Source organism: Notamacropus eugenii, chromosome 2, assembly GCF_028372415.1.
Source record: "Notamacropus eugenii isolate mMacEug1 chromosome 2, mMacEug1.pri_v2, whole genome shotgun sequence".
NCBI classification, from domain to species: domain Eukaryota; kingdom Metazoa; phylum Chordata; class Mammalia; order Diprotodontia; family Macropodidae; genus Notamacropus; species Notamacropus eugenii.
Window position 1 is genome coordinate 51,051,425 of NC_092873.1, and position 22,879 is coordinate 51,074,303.

Genomic DNA, 22,879 nt, shown 5'->3' on the forward strand with positions numbered 1-22,879 from the left:
GGACCTCAGTGTCTGGTACTTTATCCTGTGATCTTCAGAATCTTCCTAAGATAATTCAAATGGAAGCAATTCAGTTTCCTGGCATGGCACTGGTAGACTGTACATGTTTCATAGACATACAACAATGAAGTCAGAACAGTCACTCTGTAGACCTTCAGTTTGGTAGTCAGTCTAATACCTCTTCTCTCCCAAACTTTCCTTCAGAGCATCCCAAACACTGAGCTAGCTCTGGCAATGTATGTGTCAACCTCATTATTAATGTGTACATACCTGGAAAGTACACTGCCAAGGTAAGTGAACTTATCCACACCATTCAAAACTTCTCCATTTGTTGTATCCAAGAGTTCCACATATGGGTGGTATGGTACTGGCTGATGGAATCCATTGTTTAGGAACTCCATAACCCAAACAAGCTTTTTTCCCCAAGCTGATGGCCTTGCCCACCAGATGGTTTCTGGGGATCTTGCAAGTTTACAAAATAAGGGAATCAGTAGGGACCCCAGAGAAAGAGCTGCCTATCCACCCCATGATAGTCTTCCTCTGGACTGATGAAAACCACAGACTTTCTGTATGGCAAGCTCCCTATTTCCAATATTATTCTAAATTATTTTGCCCTTTTTTTTGGCTAGGGTATCTTTCAAGGTTCCAGTATTTTATTTTTGGGATCCCAGTACATGTGGCTTATAGCCCTACATCAGAAGTGACTTTGGTCATCTTCCTAAGGGAGGAAAGTAGAGAGCATCCACTTCATCTGCCCTTAGAGTTGCTGTGGGACCAATTTTAGGGTTTAACATCATAACAATAACTCCAAGTAACTTAGTAAATAATCTTACAATTTTTGTAAGTGAGAGCCAAATTGTTTCTAGCTGTAAGACAGTGTTATCAGGGTTTAATAAAACAACACAACTGGTTTTAAACAATTTTTTCCACTGTCTTTTAGTTTCAACAAAATTCTTTGTCTAGCACCATTTCTGGCCTATGATGGTTATTCAAATTTTATAATATAAGAGAATTCTTATAGTGTTAATTGTTAGGTAAAAATTAGTACAAGCAGCAGAGAAATGATCCATACTTTGGATCCATACTTTGTTGCACCTCAACTTTAGAGGCTGCATTGAGTATACAATCATCTGTGAACAAAATATCATACACCAGCTCTCCCTCCACTTTAGTCTTGGCTTATGGCTTTTGAAGTCTCTCATAGCTTCTGAAGTCTCTTATAGCTTCTGTTTATGACAAAAGAGTTGTCTGTCTGCTTTTATCAGGGAGGGGCTTTCTAGTCAGGGTATCCTAACAGACAGAAACAGAGCTAGCTGGCAAGTGACCCTCAAGAGGTAAGGACAAGAATATACTAGCAGAGGGAACTCAGTGACCAAGATAACAGCAAACACCACCACTGCAGTGATGTCCTTCAGAGATGACTCTCCCAGTAGTGGGAAGTAAGACATTACCAGGGGGCATCAACAACCCTGAAAACACTGAAAGTGTGAGTTGCTCTGGTTAGGTGTACCCTAGGCCCATACACTCTATGTGTATATTTTGTGCAATGGTTATGTGGTGTTCCCTATGTGTACATGGAAAGAATTTTCTAAAGAAAATGACTATTTACTATGAAATTTGCTATCTTTTGCTTGAATTAATATGTCCTTTGGTTCACTGATAAAAGTAACTTTAGCAAGGGCTCAAAACATTCATCTTGAGTGAGTCTTAATCTGGGGCAGATTTTCTTTAGTTATATAGGTCTATAGTTATGTAGAGTTTTGAATAGGATGGGGAAGAAAAGTTTCCCAACCTTCTAAGTAATTTTCCAGTTCCTCTGATTTCATGAAGAAAAAGTGTTGGAGCAAAGATACAATAAGATCCTATTTCACTTTTATCTCTGTTTGATATATACCTGACTGGCCAGTGTATTGATTGTTACATAAGACAGATACAAATGTGCTGGAGTCAGCTCCAACCAGTTTGTGAAAAGCCACTTTAAAAATTTCTATGTGATCAAATGCACCTCAGAAACCAGCAATTGCTACAAATCAGGGCTTGGTTTGCTGTTTTGTTGATTGTCTAGATTTAAGAAAGTGTTAATAATGCAGATTAAATGAAAAGTGTATGTGCATATATTTTTATTCTGAGAGCCTGACTCTTAAGCATTTACTAGCACATCCCTGTATTGCCTATAAACACTGTTCAAGCTTGGAAGGAGAATATTGGAAGGCTCATGGAATGAAGTCATCATCCTCCTAGAGGGTAATAATAATAATTGTTGTTCTTATTATTAGCGGCATCTATCTAAGGTTTGCGAAGTGCTTTACATCCATTATCTCAGTGGAGTTCCAGAACACCCCTGCCTGCACTCCAAGGAAAAGAAGGAAGAAAACAGAAATGTTGGTCTACGTACCCTTAAAGATTCTCTATTCCGATGCATGAGATAAGCCAAAACTACAGTACAGCTGCGACTTATTCCCAGGGTAGAGAAAACGAGGACAACAGAGCCAAGACGAATATGGGCATCTGAAACAAAAAGAAAAGGCACGTTAGTTTTGGAAATTAAATGCCACCTTGCCTTGGCTAAGTGAATTGTCTTACACCTTGTTTTTGCATATTGAATGTACTCCCCATGTCATGTACATGTATAATCATAGGGTGATAAGAGCATGTATCTAGAAGTGGAAAAAACCTTGGAGACCATCTAATCCAATGCCTTCATTTTACAGTGGAGCTTACCTAAGGTCACACAAGTATTAAGTGTCAGAGGCAGAATTGAACCACGGTCCTCCAACTGTCTTACCACCCTCTGAGACCATCAGCTCCATGAGAGCAGGGATGGTTTCTTATCTAAGCTTTGTACCTTTTCTAGAACTTAGCAAAGTGTGATTTATTAAGCAGAGTAGATCTTTGTTGAATAAACAAAGGAATGAATGAATGGATGATCTGTGTTGATTCTGGGAAATCCCATTTCCTTTCCATCCTGGGAAATGGCACATGAACTTCCTCCATAAATGGATTCTGTTGTGACCCCCCTCTGATGTGCAGAAGACATGCAGGGAAGAGGGGCCAGTGCCCTACACTTGTTTAGTTAAATAGTGGGGCTCTGGGGCCTGAGCAATGGGCAGGAGCTGAGAGCATGAGACTTAAAATCTCAGCTCTGCGAGAACTTGCAAACTTCCATGACCTCTATGAACTCAAGGTAAGTGCCAAGAAGGACTGGCTAAAGGCATGTCTGACTCTAGAACCTAAACACCCAACAGGATTGGTGAGATTACTTCTGTCAGTTTACAGGGATTTGTACTTATGGAGGGATATTAGTAGGTTCATTTGGGTTATTAGAGCCTCTGTACTTTCCACACCCTCTTTTAATAGAGCCTCCACTTTTAACAAGTTAAATAATCAACAAGATTAATTATCTCAATAGTCTTTAATAAGTAGATACATTCTAGCACCCATCCCCATTCTTTTGAAGAGGTGGGGGGGTCTACAGGTATGGAACACTGCATATGATGTCCCCATTAGGGGTGTGTGAAATGATGGCTGAGTTATCAAAGGAAACTAAAAATGAGCAGTCAGAGGGGGAGGAGGAGAATCAGATGACAGCCACGTCAGCCCAGTGAGAAGAGAGGGTGTTCTACCAGGTCAAATGCAGCAAAGGCCCAGAAGGATGCTGTATCTTTTCCTCATTTTTCTCTTTCTTTTTTCTCCCTCATTTGTATTCTTCTAGCCCTATATTCATTTTGATCTTTGCTCTGATAAGTTGGTGGTCTGGGTCCAGCCAGCTGATGGAGGGATGACTCACAGAAGTAATGAGCCACTTCTCCTCACCTAAAATATGATCAATTTCACTTTTCATGATGTCATTCAGGATGCAATATGTCCAAGGTCTTGCCATTCTTTCTCAAAGGAAATACTTAAGACATAAGCATACAAACAGCTTCTATATAATCTCTGTGACTTGGGTTGGTCTTCACTCCCTTTATCCATGCTTTCCAGTGTGTTCATTGCTGTCCTCTCTTTTTCCTACCTTTGTACTGATGTCACTAAGTAGCAGTTTCTGCTAATTTACTTAGGGAGAGTGTGATTAAGTCCTTGATATGATTTTTTCTCCTCTTCATCCCTTGTTACAGATGAAGGTACGTAACCTGTGATTGCTTCTGCACTGGTCTTTTCAAATCCATGTCACAAGCACTGCAATGTCAGATGAACAAACATACCACAAATGGATATTTCTTCTTGCCTTTGGGTACCCAAAAAGAGCAACTCTACTACCTCTACTGTCTGCTTTGCTTGTCTCTACCAGAAGAACCTATTTCCAGTTCTACCATTTGCTGCCATTACCCCCTCTCCCCCTGTCTTCTGGTTTATTTTATGGCAAGAATGTCAGGATAAATATAATTCAGTTCCTCCAAGAGTATATTCACTAATCAATCATTGGATCAGGTTATCTTACATTTGGAGTATCAATGGCTGTCAATTTTTGCAAATAGTCTAAACACTGTATAATTCTTTCTCAACCTTTTGTCATCATCCCTGCACAAGAGGAAGGGAGCCAGAGGAGAACAGGGACCCTTTTGTACTTCTCTTTGTTTCATGGTGTAATAGGAATGGATTAGCCTGTGGAGGTCAGTTCCTGGGGCATGTGCAGATATTCCCCTTCTGATTCCAGTCTAAGGGGCCATGTGGACTTGAGAAGTTCATTTCTGTGCATGACTGACTCAGGAGTCTACAATGGGAAATGATGGAGAGTTCTCCAAATGGCTGATGACCCCAAACCCAATGGACATCCGAAAGGGGCCTCAGGCTCTTCCTTCTCTCAATTTCCTTAGTGACTGCCAGAACAGAGGACTGCTTTGAGAGCCAAGCAAGGAGAAGAACATTGCCCTGTTTCCTACCTGACTGTGAGCATCTTTGACTTCTTGTATTTGTTTTCTCTTGATCCCAGTTGAATGAGTATTAAAGTGTCCATATAACCTTGTAAGTCTAGGAGATCCCATCAGAGGTCCCATGACTGGGTTAGTGTTGAATGGTGGTAGTAGTACGGTCCACCAAAGTGGTAGTGGCTACACAGCAGTGGAGACACCTATACCAAGTAGACAGATACACTGAAGGCAAATGGATAAAGACTGATAGTCATATGAGAAAAGGCAGTTTTAAGGGACCTGTCTCCTAAAAGACATGTAAGCTATGAATTCGTAAGGTACCAACCCAGTGAGCCCAGCAGACAGGGGAGCTTCCCATGTGTTCTCTGTACATGTGCCTCACTACCACTGTACCCTCCCTACACTGCCCATAGACCTTGTTTACAGTTGTGGAAGGTGGTCAGCCACAAGGATATCTACCACAAGCATGTGAAGATTGTCCTCAGCAGAATGGGCAGGTGAGAAAAATTTGTTGCAAAAGCCATGAAAAAGACTGAAGCAGGCACAGTGGAGTTGTTTCAGTCAAGTCTCACATGACCCCATTTGGGGTTTTCTTGGCAAAGATACTGGAATGGTTTCCCATTTTCCTCTCTGGCTCATTTTACAGATATGGAAACTTGAAGCAAATAGGGTTAAGTGACTTGCCCAGGGTCCCACATCTAGTAAGTGTCTGGGGCTGGATTTGAACTCAGGAAGATGAGTCTTCCTGACTCCAGGCCTGGCACTCTACTTACACAACTCTGTCTCACTTAAATCCAATACTCAATGTAAGTCAAGATATGTCACATAGTGATGTCATTGATCCTCTTCAAAAATGAAGGGTGAACAACAACAGTCTGTAGGAGTGTGTCCAGTAGGGGCTCAGGAGCCACAGTGCAAGGAAAACTTCCTGCCGGGCTATTGTTAGAACCCAGTGAGTAAGAAGGGGACATCCTTCTGAGAAATCTAAGCCACAAGTATGACTGCGAATTGGTGGAATCACCCAGCCTGGATGCTCCAGTGGGCTATCATGGCCTTGGCGAGGTAGGCAATGAGCTGGGATGGTCCTCAGAAAGTCTGCTGCCAGCATTGCACTCAAATCACTTAAAGCAAGAGAAACTCAGCTGAGAACAGCCTTCAATACCTCCTGGTACCCATGAGATTTTAGGAGAAGGTCTTTGTGGGGCTGCTGGACACATTGTGGTTCATTTATATCCGACTCCTTGTGACCTGTGGACCATAGCACACCAATGCTGTCCATGGAGTTTTCTTGGTAAAAGTACTGGACTGGTTTGCCATTTCCTCCTCTAGCAGATTAGGCAAACAGAGGTAGAGTGACTTACCTAAGGTCACAAAACTGCTAAATGTTTGAGGTCACATTTGAATTCAGGTCTTCCTGACTCCAAGCCCAGTGCTCTAACCACTGAGTCACCTGGCACATAGTCAGTGCTTCATGAAGGTCTTTTGAATTGAATTTACCTCTAGATCCTCAGCTTCCTCATGCATAAAATTAAGACTCTATAAAAATGCAAGTTACTATACAAATGAGCTTCTTAAGAGCTGAGATTCTTTCATCTTTCAGTTTGTAGGCCTAGGGCCTAGCCTAGAATTGGTATTTCACAAATGCTTTTAGATGGATTGGTACTGATATTAACGGGAAACGCCTTGTTTTAGGACATGACTACAGGAAGTCTGAAAGGCCTCTGACAACACTCTACAAGCATTTTCTGGAATTTCTGGGTCACTGCTGCAACTAGAAGCTTACCTTTGGCATCCTATTCTCTTACAAGAGTTGCTGGGAGGTAGATGTCCCTATTCCCTGGTGTATGCAGTGGTACTGTTGCTAAGCTGGGCTGAGAAGAGGACAAGTCATTCCCTCTTTTTGGCCCCCACCTCTGTGTGGGGTAGGTCTATACTTCCCTCTGCCTGCCCCACTGGGAGAGGACTTGGATCACTCTCTCAGGTCTGTCCCTTGGGGAGAATGGTTTTCAGTTCAAACCAGCGGTGGGGAGACAATGGAGATGAGATGCTTCAGCTTACTTTCCTTGACCCACATTGTTGACTCCTTTGCTTAATATGGTCTGAAACCACATTTCCCCCAGTTAGGGAAGTTATAAATGTAGTGAGGCTGTCTCTCCCCCAATGGCACAAGGGTATTGTTGTATAGTTTGGAAGGAAGTACAAAAGGCATCTCTAGCCTTTCTCTCCCTATCCTTCTCCAAGGGAGTCTTTAATTCCTGCCAGGAGAGGAAGCAGAAGGTTGGGGCCAGAAGCCTGGCCACACTCTTCTGTTCAGAGGGAGGGTGCTGAGCCACAAGTGTATCTATCTGCTCCCATAAACCCTGTTCATCTAGGGGATCGAGGGAATACCAAACTTCTGAGTGCTATTTATTCATGGGAAAATGAGGACTCGAGCTTTATATTGAAGGTTTGACTCCTTCCCACCAAATACCAGTTCCATAAGGAACACATATAGGAAGTAGCAAAGAAACCCATTTATCCAAGTCAATGGCAAAATAGAAATGAGACATATGACTGCATAGTGGGATATACACCAGCCAGCACAGAGGGAGGGACTTCTTTCACTGGGGGTGCGGTAATTCACCTAAATCACAAGAGGGTCATCCATCTCACCCAAACGGAAATGCCCCAAAGTCTCCAGTGTAGCAAACAGGGAGAAGGACATGATGAAACCTGCCAGCCACTCTTATGGTGGCTTTTGCCCAACCTTATTTTCCCTTCATCAACCTCAAGTGGGGTTGACATCATCCATCTCCTCTCTCAAAGATGGAAGCCAGAAGAGGCCAAAGTTACTGCAGATCCCCAAGACACTCAAGAGAGCTGACAGAATGCAAGAGACCAAAGAGAGCTGGGCCCTCCTCTCCCTGACTCTGGTCAGCTCTACCCTGCCCCTCACACGGTTTCAGGAATTCATCTCCACCAGTGAGCAGAGTCCCACTCCAAAGGGCCTTGGGACTTGGTTTACATAAAATTGTGTCGTTTGTTGTTTTCAATTGCGTCCAATTCTTCATGACTCCTTTTAGGGACTTGCCCAGGGTCATAGAGCTAGCAAGTATCTGAGGCCAGATTTGAACTCAGATCTTCCTCACTCCAGGCTGGGTGCTCTATCCTCTGCATCTCCAGCTATCTGACATCAAATATGGCTCAGTAATTCTCTTTTGTTTGCCCTAAGCCCCCATGGAGGGTGGGATTCCCCCATGGCATTTAAAAGAATTTCTCTCTCTCTTTTCCTATGTATTTTCTACCTATTGCCTCCTCTGCTGTTGTGTTTGTGCAAGACCCACATACACAGAGCAGGAAGATCACACTCAACCACTGTATCTTAGAGTTAACTGTAGTGAAAAGAGCAGCAGATCACAGAGCAAAGGCAAACTTCTAACACACCAGGATGGGGAACAGGCTGGTCTCTCCCTGAGAGAATGAGAAAGTGGGCAGGGAGCCAAGGACAAAGAATCTTCGGATCTGTCCTCAGCAGCTCCATATCCACGCTCTGGACATCCCAGCTGTCCCGTTCTCAAGGCAGGAGGGTAGTGACTTTCACTCCTTATGATTCTCTGGCTGAGGCTTCTCAGATGGTGCTGGTCCAGGAGGCAGACATGTCCCCACCCGGCCAACATTGCTCTTGCCAGTTTGCTGCCCTCAGAAGGCACTGCCCTTGTGACAGGTGCTGGTTGATAGTGGCAGCTCCACCATGCCCTCCCCTTTCTTGCTAGGCCCCATCACTCAGTCTGTGTGATTGATGTGCTTCCCTCCAGCTCCACTGTCTGGGGTCTCGCTCCACAGAGGAGGCTCCTGGATATGCCTTCTGTCAGGAATGGGAAAAGGAACTTCTTCATCAAGGAGAGTGACTGGCTCCCTGGGGACCATGTCAGAGGAGACTGAGGACTTCTGCAGGGCAGCAGACACCGTTTCCAGCTTTCTATTACACTGCTACAGCTTTCCACTCCACATCTGGGAGAGAATACAGTCCATCTGAGATATATCTACCACAGCTAGAGAGCAGGAGGGTGACTTCTTCTCTCAGCTTTTGTGGCCCCTTCCTCCTCCCACCCAATGGCCATGCTTACCCATGAAGTGAGAGATGAGCCGGAAATGGGAGAAAAGATCCTCTCCTGGGGAGTCGGTCACTTTGATATGAAGAAGTTTACTTTTACTTCCCTCAAAGCTAAAGAAAAGAAGTACAGAGGAAACTGGTTAGACTTACCTGCAGTTGTCATCAACATTAGCCAAATTGAGCCACACTTATTAAGGTCTATATGGGACAGGCAGCATGGTTTAGAGGACAGAGCTCCTCAGAGGGAGCAAGACTTGGATTCAAACCCACCTCTAACACCCACTGTCCTGGGACCCAGGAAAAGTCACTTCTCCCAGTCCCCTAGGCAGCTCCACCAGGCTGCATTGGCACAGCTTTCTCACTATGAGTTTCCTTTGCCAATGAAATTGTGGGTCTGGTCCCACTTGGCCTCCTCTCTGGATTCTTAGCTCAGCACAGTGTCTGACACATAGTACACACTTAACAAATACTCACGGATTGATCCACTGATTCCTGTTTCTCCTCACTTGTCACAGCATCACCCTGGAGAAACCTCTTGTCTAGGGCCCTTTCTCTTTTTCCCCTGGAGATCACAGTTTTAGGAAGGAACCCAGACATGCTTCACTCAGTCACATCTGAACTCCTCCTCCTCCACAACTGCCATATTTCCCCCTCTGCTCCTCCCCATTGGGTTTTCCAGCTCCTGTGTGTCTTGTCTTATGTCCTTGAGGATAGGGTCTGGTTTGCTTGTTTTCTTTGTACCTGCAACACTTAGCACTATGCTTGGCACACAGCAAAGGCTTAATAAATACTCAGTCTGTCTCTCTGTCTCCGTTCATCTACCTCTCTATCCATCCATCTTTCTGTCTGTCTGTTGTCTACATGTTAGTGTGTCTGTCCTTCTGTCTATCTGTCTCTTTTCATCCACCTCTCTATCCACCCATCCCTCTGTCTGTTGTGTATATGTTGGTCTGTCTGTCTGTCCATCTGTCTAGTTCAGGGGTTCTTTACCATTTTCATGTCCTGGTGAAGTCTCTGGACCCTTCTAAGAATCATCTTTTTAAAAGCATAAAAATATATAAGATTACAAAGGAAACCAATTCCATTGAAATATGATTAGCAAAATTTTAAGATGACAACAACAAATTCGTAGACTCCCTGAAATCCATCCATGGACTGTGAAACCCATGGCAAGAACCCTTATCTAGGGTTGAATGAGAAGGACTGTGTTCTCATAGAACTCACAGTCTAGTAGAGAGGAGAGAATACATAAGTACATAAGTGAAAAAAAAATATTAACTAGAGTATGAAGGTGCCTGAGACAGGTACGACCAAAGTGTAACGGGAATCCAGAAAACGGACATTCATATGTGTCTGTCTGAGCCGGGCTCTGAAGGGGCTGGGTTTCAAGTCAATAATCATTACATGCCTCATGTGTGGATGGCACTGGGCTGAGCACAGGGAATACAAGGACAAGTACAGGCTGATTCAAAGTCTTTGTGTAGTTTTAAAAACTGCACAAAGATTTCTGGGACTCTGAATATCCACGTAACTATAACACAGTTTATAAAGGGAAGACCTGCTAAGAAGAAATTAGACCATATCCCTCAAGAAGGCAGACCTCTTGATCTGTTCTCCAGATCAGTTGTTCTTCTTATGAGATTTTTTACTTTCTCTCCTATTTGTTCATTCTTTATATTTTGTTTTGTTATGTCTTCATCTCTTATAACTTCACTGGCTTCCCCTTGTCCAATTCTAATTTTTAAGTAGTCATTCTCTTCCTTAAGATTCTGGATTTCCTTTTCTAGTTGGTTGACTTCCTTTTCATAATCTTATTCTTGAACTGTTCTTTTTTTATTAATTTTCTCAGTCTCTCATTTGATTTTTAAAGTCTTTCTAAAGTTCTTCTCTGAATTCTTTTTGGGCAGGTAACCATTTGATGTTACTCTTTGAGTTAGGAGAGGCTTTTTTTTTTTTTTTGGCTTCAATATCCCTCTCTGAAGATGGATCCCAGTCTCTTCTATTCCCGTAGTAACTTTCTGTGGTTGGGTTCTTTCTCCTTTGCCTGCTCATTTAAAATATATTTTAAATGTTTGTTATTGTAATCATCTTTAGACCTGGGTTATTGGGGATGGTGTCTATGAAAGAACTCCACCTTCATCTAAGTGTCCACAGCCAGCAGCGTGGCTGCCCCACTGCAGCACAGCTGGGCCTGGAGTTCCTTGTCAGCAGAGGTTCCCTCGATCTTCCCCCCTCAAATGCCAACTCCTTACACTGTCTGGGAGGTGAAAATTCCTGTGGTTGGTGCCTAGGCCCCAATACACCTAGCCCCGGGGCTCATAAGTGGTTTCAGTGGAACTAGCCTGGAGGTGTTTATACTTCACCTGGACAAACCTCATTCCTGGGATTTTTTCTTCCTAATGTCTCAGGAAGACTACTGTTCTGCCCAGCTCTTGTTTTCACTGCTCTACATTTGCCCTGAGGTACTGTTTTGTCTTGTTTGTGGGGGAAGTCTGGAGAACTTGGAATTTTCTGACCTACTCTGCCATCTTCCCAGAATCCTCTCTTTTAACTGGGCCCTTTTGATAGAATTTAGGGCATTTAGGTGGCACCACAGTGGGTAGAGAGCAGGGCCTGGAGACTGGAAGACCTGAGTTCAAATCCAGTCTCAGACACTTACTAATTGGGTGTCCCTAAGCAAGTCACTTTACCCTGTTTGCCACAGTTTTCTCATCTGTAAAATGAGCTAGAGAAGGAAATGGCAAACCACTGCAGTATCTCTGCCAAGAAAACCGAAATGGAAGCACAAAGAGTCAGACATGACTAAACAAAGAAATTGCCTTGCTAGTTTTCATTTATCTTTAGAAATATCTAGTTTCTTTAGTTTTCTCGGGAGAAATAATTTTCTTGGGAGAAATACAGGAGACAGAATGGTTCCTTGGCATGGTGACTCAGCTGGGTTCACTAAACATCAACAGGAGGGAGGCTGGCCATGTTCCAGAAGGCCAAAGGAATGCCAAAGTAGCAGGGAACAGGGCAGAGGAACAAAGAGATGAACTGATATAAAAATACAATAAGACCATTACTAGGTTGACAGATGAGTTTACTCTCTGGAGCCTGGATTAAGCATATGTAGGACTATACCAAACAGATTACAAAGAATAAAAAAAGATAGGGCATTGAGACTGCTAAACTTGAGTAACATTTGGAAATGGGGTAAGGAGAAAGTGACTTCTGAAAGCATAATGGAGAGGGAGATAGAGAGGAATGTAGTCTTCTGGATACAAAGTCCTTTCCTCTGCAGAGACACTGCAATCTGAGTTAGGTTTTGCATAGCAAACAGCCTTATCTCATCTTGGCAATTTAGGGTCACAGATTACATGGAGAAATGACCTTGGAGAAAATGGAATCTAAATCTCCTCTTTAGCAAATAAGAAAACTGAAGTTCAGAAAGATTGGGACTTGTCCAAGGTCACACAGGAAGTGACAGAAGTTAGGACCTCTGGCTCCCAAACTACTTTCTCAGGGTATCGGATTGTTCAGGTGTTACCAAAAGGTAAACTTCATAAAGCAGCAGTCATTGTCAGAGTAAAACGATTCCGGCCAGGCACCTACAGTGTTGTGTGGGCACAATCAAGCTACTCAAACACATTCAGCTTTTCTTTTACTCCTAACTATGGAAAGCTACAATGGGGGAGACTCAGGAAGCAACTTACTGGATGCAGGGAGGGAACAGAGCGGGAAGAGTCAAGAATGGCTTGGTGATTCTGATGGGCAGAATGAAAGTGCCATTAAAAGAGACAAGGAAGCTGGGATGTTAGCCAAGAAAGAAAAGAAGAAAAGAAGGGCCTTGATGGATACTTAGAGGGTGGGAGGAAGAAGGTGAACTGGAAAAGAGAGAAACAGAGAGGTAGGAGGAAAACAGAACAGTGAAGCAAATCAAGGGAGGGCAGGTGATGGAAGAGGGAAAAGGCCAGCGTCAAGTGTTACCAAAAGGTCAAAGAAGATGAAGACTGATAAGTCACTGGGCTGGGCAATGGGGTCAGGACTGAGGAACACTTTCATGGTAAAGGCATGAGAGAGGAAAACGGCTGGATGAGTTTGAGGAACAGAGAATAGCCCTTGCAGATTGTGAAGAGCTTTGAATATCAAATTAGGTTAGACTTAGGACAGCTAGGTGGTGCAGTGGATAGGGCACCAGTGCAGGAGTCAGGAGGACCTGACTTCAAATCTCACCTCAGATACTTGATACTCACTAGCTGGGTGACCTTGAGCAAGTCACTTAACCCCAACTGTTTCATCCTGGGTCATCTCCAGTCATCCTGATGAATGGTCCCTGGATTCAGATGGCTCTGGAGGAAAAGTGAGGCTGGTGACCTGCACAGCCCTCCCTCACTCAAAACAAAGTCAAGTGCAAGTCATGTCATTATTTCTCTGATGACATGGTCTTCTTTGGCAATGAAGGATGAACTCACACAAGTTAGACTTCAGGTATTAAGAGGCAATGGGTCATGACTGAGTGTCTTTGGGCAGGAATACGAGGTGATCGCAGTAGACTGAGTGCTGAACTGGAGAAGAGCTGGATTCACATCTTGCCTCTGATTCTCAGTGGCTGTGTGATCCTGGACAGGTAGCTTAACCTTTCTGAGTCTCAGTTTCCTTATCTGTAAAATGATGGATTTGGACTTGAAGATCTCTGAGGTCCCTTCCAGCTCTAACCCTATGATCTATGACCAGATATATGTAGTAGTATGGCAATATAGGGTAGATTAAAGCAGAGAAAGACTGGAGATCTGGAAAAAAGAAGGGCCTGCAACAAGTGTGATGCAAAGAGTCATTTTCAAAGGCAGAATTGCCAGGCCTTGGTGACTCCCTGGGTGTGAGGGGGATGAGGCCGAGTTACGACTGACTCAGTCAACAAGCATTTATGTTAATTATGTGTCAGGCACCATGCTGAACACTAGAGAGGCAAATACATAAATGCAACAGTCCCTTTCTCAAGGAGCCTCTATTCTCCTTGAGAAGGGGTGGCAGTGAGCTCGGGTGACCAGAGAATGACAATGCCACAAATACATACTGGGAGGCCGGAAGGAGGGAAGTAAAAAGTGAAGACATGAGAGGGGTGTGGAGTCACAGGGGACATCAAGAAAGAACTGAAGAAGAGACTCAGGGAGGGAGGCAGAAGGAGAGTGGTGAGAGAGGTGGGCAGGAGGAGGACCAGAGGAAGGTCTCCCACAGGTGCCTGCCCCAAGAGCATTCACTGAGTGCTCAAGAGAAAGGGTGTCCAGCCCCGTCAGTGGGACCTTGGGGCAAGGCAAGGCCTTGGGTTCTTCATCTATGAAATGAAAGATGGCAGGTGATGATCTTCACAGAAACTTTTATCTTTTGACCTTTGATTTTGAGTTCTTTCTAGCTCTAAAGTCTATGACTCTATGAGTTCAGTGTGTACTATATCAGACAAAAAATCAGCACTTATTAAGCACCTACTATAGGCCAGTGATAGATGCTGGAGTTATATGGGGGAGCAGTGGATAGAGTGGTGGATGTGGAGTACAGAAGAAGACCTGAGTTCAAACCCTACTTCAGACACTTGACTGACCTGAATAATGTCAGGGTTGGCCAACGGAGTGGGGTATGCAGGGGAAAGAATACCAAATTTGGAGCCAGGACCTGAGTTCAAATTCTGGCTCTGCTACAGACTACCAGTGTGATTTTGGGCAACTGATTTCACCTCCCTAGACCTCAGTTTCCTTATCTGTAAAATGAAGGCAGCTGGACTTGGATGGCTTCAGAGGTCCCTCCAAGCTTTATGTCTATGAACTTAGGATATGTTGGGCTGTATATGACATTTTAGGTTTGTGCCATAAGCCTCCTTGGGGCTATCCAATAGTGGCAGCAACCTAAATTGGCTCATGGCCACCACTGACTCACAGGACCACTTCACCTCTAACCTAGACAGTCAAAATAATGGAATTAGTCTCTCTGCCTCCAGTCTTTCCCCTCCCTAATCCAAACTTTACAGTTAGCAGTGTATCCCTGCCATAGGGATAGTTTATACCTCCCCCATAGGCAGCAGAAATGACCCAGACCTGCTGAGATTCCTGGGATTTCAAGTTTCTACTTATGTCTCAGGCTAAGAAGTATTGCATGTTTTGGAGATGGGGCAAGACTTAAAGAGGCTGACAGTAAGGAGTATTTAAAAAGTCATGTGAGGAGGGAGACAGAGAGGGAAAGAAGGAGAAACAGAAAAAGAGGGTGAGACAGAGACAGAGAGATGGAGAAGGAGGGGGATTGGGTTGGTAACAGCAGCAAATAGTGGCAGAAGTGGGTGACATGCCACTTTGAGGGCCTGTATTACTGGTAAAAGCAGAAGTGTTATAGGGAATTTGGAGGAGTTAACTGTTTTCATCCTTTGGAGAGGGGGAGGTAAATGGTGCCCATTTCTGAGCTCATTTGTTTACTCTATCTCCCCCTCCCATATTTTAGTTTTTTCCAATTACATGTTAAAATAATTCTTAACATTCATTTTTTTAAAATTTTGAGTTCCATATTCTTTCCCTCTCTCCCTCCTCTCCCTCATAATGAGAAGGCAAATAATTTGATATAGGTATACATATGCAGTCATGCAAAACATATTTCCATGTTAGTCATGTTGAGAAAGAAAAAAGACCAAAAAAAATAAAAAAAGTATACTTTGATCTGCTTTCAGACTCTATCAATTCTTTCTCTGGAGGTGGATAGCAATTTTTCATCATAAATCCTTCAGAACTGTCTTGGATTGTTGTGTTGCTGAAAATAGCTAAGTCATTCTTGGTTGGGCCTTGTACAATACTGCTGTTACTAGGAACGATGTTCTCCTGGTTCTGCTTATTTTACTGTGCATCGGTTCATGTCAGTCTTTGCAGATTTTTCTGAAAGCATCCTGCTCATTATTTCTTACTGCACAATAGTATCTCATCACAATCATATATCATAACTTGTTCAGCCCTCCCCTCAATTCCCAATTCTTTGTCACCACAGGAAAGAGCTGCTGTAAATATTTTTGTACATTTAGGTCCTTTCTCTTTAAAAAAAATCTTTTGAGGATATAGACCTAGTAATGATATTGTTGGATCAAAGGGTATCCACAATTTGATAGCCCTTTGGGCACAGTTCCAAATTGCTCTCCAGAATGGTTGGATCAGTTCACAACTCAACCAATAGTGCATTAGTGTTCCAGTTTTCCCACATCCCCTCCAACATTTATCATTTTCTATCATATTAAGCAATCTGAGAAAGAGGTGGTACTTCAGATTTGTTTTAATTTGTATTTTTTCTAATCAGTAGTGATTTGAAGCATATTTTTTTCATATGAAAAATTCCTGTTCATATCTTTAGGTCATTTATCAATTGAGGAATGCCTTATATTCTTAGAAATTTGACTCAGTTCTCTATATACTTGAGAAATTAAGCCTTTATCAGAGAAACTTGGTATAAAAAAAAATTTCCCCCAGTTTTCCGCTTTCGTTCTAATCTTGGCTACATTGGTTTTGTTTGTCCAAAATCTTTTTAATTTAATGTAATCAAAATTATCCATTTTACACCCGGTAATGCTCTCTTGTTTGGTAATAAATTCTCCCCATATCCATAGACATGACAAGTAAATGATTGCATTCTCCCCTCATTTGCTTATGGTCTCGCCCTTGATGACTAAATCATGCACCTATTCTAACCTTATTTTGATATGGAGCATGAGGTCATTTACAGAGATATTGTAGGTCTACTTATTATATACGTGCCTCTATATAAATATCTTTGCGTCTGCTTACACGGGCAGTTAGGTGGCACAGTGGACAGAGCACTGGGTCTGAAGTCAGGAAAACGCATCTTCCTGAGTTCCAATCCAGCCTCAGACACCTACTAGCTATGTGACCCTGGGCAAGTCCTTTAGCCCTGTTTGTCTCAGTTTCCTCAACTATAAAATAAGCTGGAGAAGGAAAAGGCAAACCCCTCCAGTATCTCTGCCAAGAAAACCCCAGTCATGAAGAGTTGGACACAACTGAAAAACAACAAGTACGTGTTCATGTTGCTCCCCATAGAACAAAAGCTCGCTGAGGGCAGGGGCTGTTCTTATGCCTCTGCATTCCTAAGCTGAGTACAGTATGTGGCACATAGTAGGCTCTTCATAAATGTTTGCTGACTGAGAGTCTTTCCGCTGGAGGAAGGCAGGTGGCCCCGCAGTGATTATTTTTTCAGGCACATCTAATCTCTGAGTCATCCCTCAGTTCCAGCTGTTCTGGAGCCACCTATCTCAGCAGTCACTGCAGTTGCTCTAGTGTACATGATACGATTTTCCAAAAGGCTGCAGTGCCCACCTTGGCCACTAGAGGATGTTCAGCCTGCAAGTATTCAAATAATTCCCCTGACTGGTTTTGGAATTTAAACCAGGGGATGATATTAAAAATTGGATATATCTAGATCTTGCCCTCAACCCTGAATCTGGAATCTCCTCTCTCAGCCCAGTGACAAAGGGACTTTGAATCTCAGCTAAAATCCCACGTTCTACAAGAAGCTTTTCCAATCCTTCTCAATTCTATTGCCTTTTCTCCTTTGGTTATTTCCCATTTAGCTGCCATATAACTTTACATGTGTAGTTATTTGCATGTTTTCTCCCCCCATTAAAGTGTGAGCTCCTTGAGTACAGGGGCTGTTCTTAGCCTTTCTCTGTATCCCCAGAATGCCTGGCACCCAGTAGGTACTTAATAAATGTTTAGTAACTGACTGACTGAATGTACTGTGGACACTATTTATTGCTTATGGTGAAAATGAAGGCAGTATGGTAGATACTCCCACAGGGAGATTTCCTATTCCAACCACATTCCCCAAACCCTCTCAACCTTTCAGATCTCTGGGGTGCTGATGAATCATTCTGAGACACCTCTTTCCACAGGTTGTGGAAAGGCTCAAGGAGGGGCTTGTGTGTCTGGGACCCCAGAGGTCAATGACTACACCAAGATGTGGAAGAGGGAAGCGCTATCTTCCCCTCCACCTCACTAGCTGATGTGCCTGTCCCTTTCATCTTAGTCTCCAGGCACCAAGGAGATTCAGGAGAATGTTGACTCATGGTCTTAGCTCTTCTCCTCTGGTTCTGATCTTCGGCACATAGATTCTCAGGCTGTGGCTGCTCACGGCCATTGAAAGTCGATTGCTATAGTTCAATCTTCAATCACAGTCTGTTGCTGGAAGACGAAGCTCCAAACACCAGCTGCTGCACTCCCTCAATTTAAACAGGAAGTCAGATCTCAAGTGCGCAGGCCAATCTCAGAAGCCATCCCTTCTCCATGCCCAGCATGGCTACCAGACACCCCTCTCCAAGGTCACAGAATGAAAGGAGATTTCCAGAGTGGCATATTCATTCAATTCACAGATCTCTTCACTCTTGTTCTCCATCCTCCACAGTGCCCTGTGGCGTCTCACAAATTCTGCTCCACTTGTCTCCCCCTCAGTAGGGGCACTTGCAGGGCTCCTCAGATTTCCATAGAGGTGAGAAGAGATACAAAATTCCAGGGATCATTCTTGTATCCTGACATTCATGAACAAGTGCCTCCTACTGCATATAATTCTGCTTTCTCTTATCCCAGTCACATTGCTGACAAAGAACAGCTGTTCACCATCTTCTCTCTGATTCTGTTTTCATTTAACTCAGTCATTCCTCCTGGAGTCAGTCTGAGGGTCTTTTAAGGCCTCTCTGTCTTGGGAAGACCTGCCTTATCTCACTAGCACCATCAGCCCCAGTGAAAACATCTGCTTTCATTAGGGTAGGCAGATACTTAAACATGATTTGTACAGTCACAGAGAGACAGAAGCATCTGCTTCAACATTGGCTTCCTGCCCTCTTGTCTTTGCCATAACCGGAGGGGAAGGATTGTGGCTTAATTAGAAGGCTTAGGAAGCTGAATGATCACTCCTCATCTTCTGCCCTCCCCACAGTGAATTCTTCACAATTCCCTCCCTGTCCAAGGACTCTCAACAGACAAGGAAAAACCTACCCTGTCACTAGGTCAACCCCTTGGCTTCCCCGTAGGATCAGTTTGGCAGAGGAATAAAAGTCAAGGCCAGAACTGGCTCCTAGCTCACAATACACATGCCCATAGTGCTGACTTCCACCTGTACTCTCATTTCATCCCAACAAACCCAAGAGATGTTGTCTCTATTTCACAGAATGGAAACTAAGGCCCAGAAGGTGATTTGACCAAGGTCACACAGCTATCATGTGAGCAGAGAAAGGAATTTAACTTAGGTCTTGGTTTTGCCTTTTCCATCACACCTTCAGATTTTCCTGACTGGCAAGGGGGAAATCTCCACAAAACAACTTAGGGGATTGGCTTTTACTCCTTTCACCTTTGAGCCAGTGAGAAATATCTGTTAGACTATGAAAATCACTCCATCCCTCAGGAGGGAACAGAGGAACACCCAACACCCTCCATGATTCATCATATCCAAGAGATCTAATACCGGGAGCTTTGGAGAGTTTGAGGTTGATATTGTCAGATACAGCTGACAAGTGATTTAGAACTTTAAAGTAAATTCTGGAGGGAAATCTGAGCCCTGTTGTTGGTTTACTAAGGCTACAAGGACCTGTTAGAATTCTCTAATCTCTTTATTACTGTAGATCACAGGAACATAGGTTCAGAGTTAGAACCCTGAATGAACAATAGCCACCTAGTCCAAACATTTTATAGATGAAGAAATTGAGGCTTGTGAAGGGATTAAAGGACTTGCCCAAGGTCTTTCATGAAGTGTCAGGGCCAGGATTTGGACTCAGGTCCTCTGATTTCAGAACTCTTTCCATGATAGGTTATGGGATTTTGACTGGGTGGGAACTGTCATCCACACAGCCTGCAACCCAGCTTATAGTCTTAGACAGTAGTTGGAGCTTTGAAAGGTGCAGTGATCAGCCAGTGGCCACAGAACCAGTTGAGGCAAGGTTTGAACCCAAGTCTTCCTTCTATTAAGTCCAGCATCCTATTTAAAACACAACACTGCCTTTCCTTTGATGATTAATTATCATATATGGTGAAACCTTAGCTCTTTGGAGCCCTTGGGGGGTGAATTATTTTGGACAGCTGGGTTTTCTGGTTGGCAGGCATGGTCCCCTGTTTGCACAAGTGTTTAAGTCTCCTTCTGAGGGTGCAAACTCCATCCCTGACTTCTCATTGTGGGAAGTCTGAGTATTGGGCAAACCACAATGACTCCATCTTGTGACTCACTTCTGGAGCTAGCTCAGTTCCCTTTCTATTCAATTATGGGTCTACTCCAATTTCTGTCTTTATTGTACTGTTTGAACCTAGGCCTATGTGGCTGAGAAGGTGATCCACCGCTACCTGTTGCTTAGAGACCCGTAACTAGGGCTCAAGGTTATGCTGACTAGAAAGCCAGTCAGGTCCAAAGATGGAGGCAAGGAGATTTCTCAGAATTGTTCATCTCAAGCAACCCAAATGTTTTACCTGAAAACTGGCCCTGTACTGGTCAGTCAGCTACTGCTTCCTTGTTACTTTGATTGAATAGACACTTGGAGAAAGGGAATCAGATGCTTTTTTTTCCTTCTGATTTCAGGGAACTGTACCTGTTCACTCTTCCCCTCCCAATTCAGAAAGCCCCTAATCTTTCCTCTAGTTAGAAATCAGATTATCTAATATCGTATCCTGGTTTATATCCTGTTAAATGTTTTCTTTTAATGCATAGGAATCTATCTCTTCCTGTATTAGGGGTCCAGTGCCATAATGAGGAGGCCTGGTCCCAATTTGTCATGCAATTAGCATGTATGCTCAGAAGCTCAAACCTGTTTCCTCAGTCATTTCATCTTTCATCCACCACAGTTCTTGGTAAAGCCAGCCAGGTTGAGCCAGCACTGAGACCCCCAGAATGAGTCAGAAAAACTCCTTTTTCACCATGGGATTTCTTTGTGGAAGATTGCCCCCTCCTCACCCCCCACACCAAGGGCAGACTTCCCCCTCAATTTCAGATTTCACTTGCCACACCATCCCATGCAATGTTTGCCTTAGTCCTTCCAGAGAGCTTTTAGAGAAGAGCTGTCCAATATGCAGGAGGCCTTCCTCTAGATCTTGGGACTGTTCTAGGGTACCAGTGCTGCAGTCTGACCAGCCATCTGTCAGCCCTCAGTCCCTCACTTTGGCTGTGGGACTGGACTGCTTCTTCTTCCCAATCACATCTTTTCCTGATGATGCCTTACATGATGGAGGTCATCCATAACCATAGGATGTCCTTGGCATGATGCGCCCTATTTACACCAGCCATGTGTCTGTCTTTCCGTCAGCTTATGGGTTGCCTGCAAGTTTTGAAGACTGTGGTATTTTATAAAGAGGAAGGAAGAGAAAGAGCAAACAGGCTGTGAATGAGAGATAGAAGGTCTTTTCTGTGAATGAGATGCATGAACTTTAGAGAATGGACTTTGTGACCTATCTTGTCATTGACTGATCCCCCCCTTATTCTTGTGCCTCCCATTGGAGGCTATCTCCAGCTAGGTTGGGCAATGGATAGAACAATGAACCCAGAGCCAGGAAGATTTGAGTTCAAATCTGGCCTCGGACACTTACTAGTTGTGTGACCTTGGACAAATTCCTCAACCCTGGTTTGCCTCAGTTTCCTCATCTGTAAAATAGAGATAATAATAGCACCTAACCCACAGGATCATGGTGAGGACCAAGTGAGATAACATTTGTAAAATGCTCTGCCAACCTTACAGTGCATATAAATACTAGCTGTTATATTCCTGCTGTGATTATCTTGTCTATAACTTGTTGTACACAGGTATTAGCATGTTGTCTCTCCTATTAGCTCCCAAGAGCAAAGATGATATCTGACATATAGTAGGTGCTTACTAAATGCTTACTGACTTTTGGCTTATTTTCTCAGACTCAAATATGGCCAACACAGGGGAATTGATGGGAGGGGGGAGGAATGCTACAGAATATGCCCTTTAAAAAGAATCTGATCATTTATTTACACATCAGGTCACCAGGAAGGAACAGGAGAGAAAGGGACTCCATGAAGGCGGGGCTTTGGGAGAGGAAGAATGTTCTGACTTGTACAGCTGAAGTGGAAGTGCTTTTTTTCCCCTGACATGATGTCCTCACTGACTCTCAAACACGCCACATACCCTACTGGTCTGCATGGATGCAGGTGGCATCTCAAAGATGAATCTCCTTGAAAGAGTCAAAAAGGGATAAGATGAAAAATGACAGCAACTGCAGATCACGCTAACGTTTTATGTGAGCCGGTGGGGTTTTGCACCAGCAAGGCACTTCCTCACCTTCCTGGTTTTTCTCATACTGTCTCTAGCCTGCCTGGAATATACCTCCCTCCTTCCTTTCTCCTGCAAAACCCACAGCATATCTATATCTATATATTTTTATTTGTGTACATGTTGTTTCCTCCCAAAGAACGTAAGGTCCTTGAGGACAAGCACCCTCACTTCTATCTATGTCTCCCTGGTGCCTTGTATGGAGTGTGACACACAGTTGTGACTGATAAGTACTTGTTGATTGACAGGTCTAGGGAGGCATCAGCCAATGAGAGGTAATACAAAGTACTTAAGAGAAATGTGAAGAGGCAGAGATCATTTTCAGCTGGGGGTTAATCAGGAAAGAATCTTAAGAGTTGGACTGGACCTCAAAGGCCCATCTTGGCCAGAAGTTCCTATACTTTTTTTTCTGTCAGGGCCCCATGTCATGGCAGTCTGGTGAAACTGACATACTCTTTAAGACAAGGTTTTAAAATGACTAAAAGGAAATGCTCAATTTCCATCAGAGTCCAGTGGAAATAAAAGTGTAATTTTTTTTTCCCATCTATGTTCCCCAGGGCCCTGGATGGGGGGGACGTGAGGACCCATGGGCCATGGGTCCCCTAGAATTCTTGATTTAGACCAATCTATAACTGA

General features: G+C 43.7%; 1 protein-coding gene across 15 annotated transcripts in view; it reads right to left on the reverse strand.

The window, feature by feature from the left end:
- STYXL1 (serine/threonine/tyrosine interacting like 1) overlaps positions 1-22,879 on the reverse strand; it is a 59,150-nt gene that overhangs the window by 8,965 nt on the left and 27,306 nt on the right. For 12 of the 15 annotated variants that reach the window (XR_011973942.1, XM_072640254.1, XM_072640253.1 and 9 more), the window contains 2 exons: positions 8,975-9,072; positions 2,396-2,508 (listed from right to left, as the gene is read on the reverse strand). Coding sequence is in view for 12 of the 15 variants with exons in the window: in XM_072640254.1 (XP_072496355.1) it covers positions 2,396-2,508; positions 8,975-9,072 (211 nt within the window). In the remaining 3 variants the exon portion in view is untranslated. The other 3 variants (XR_011973943.1, XR_011973944.1, XM_072640260.1) reach the window with 3 other exon arrangements.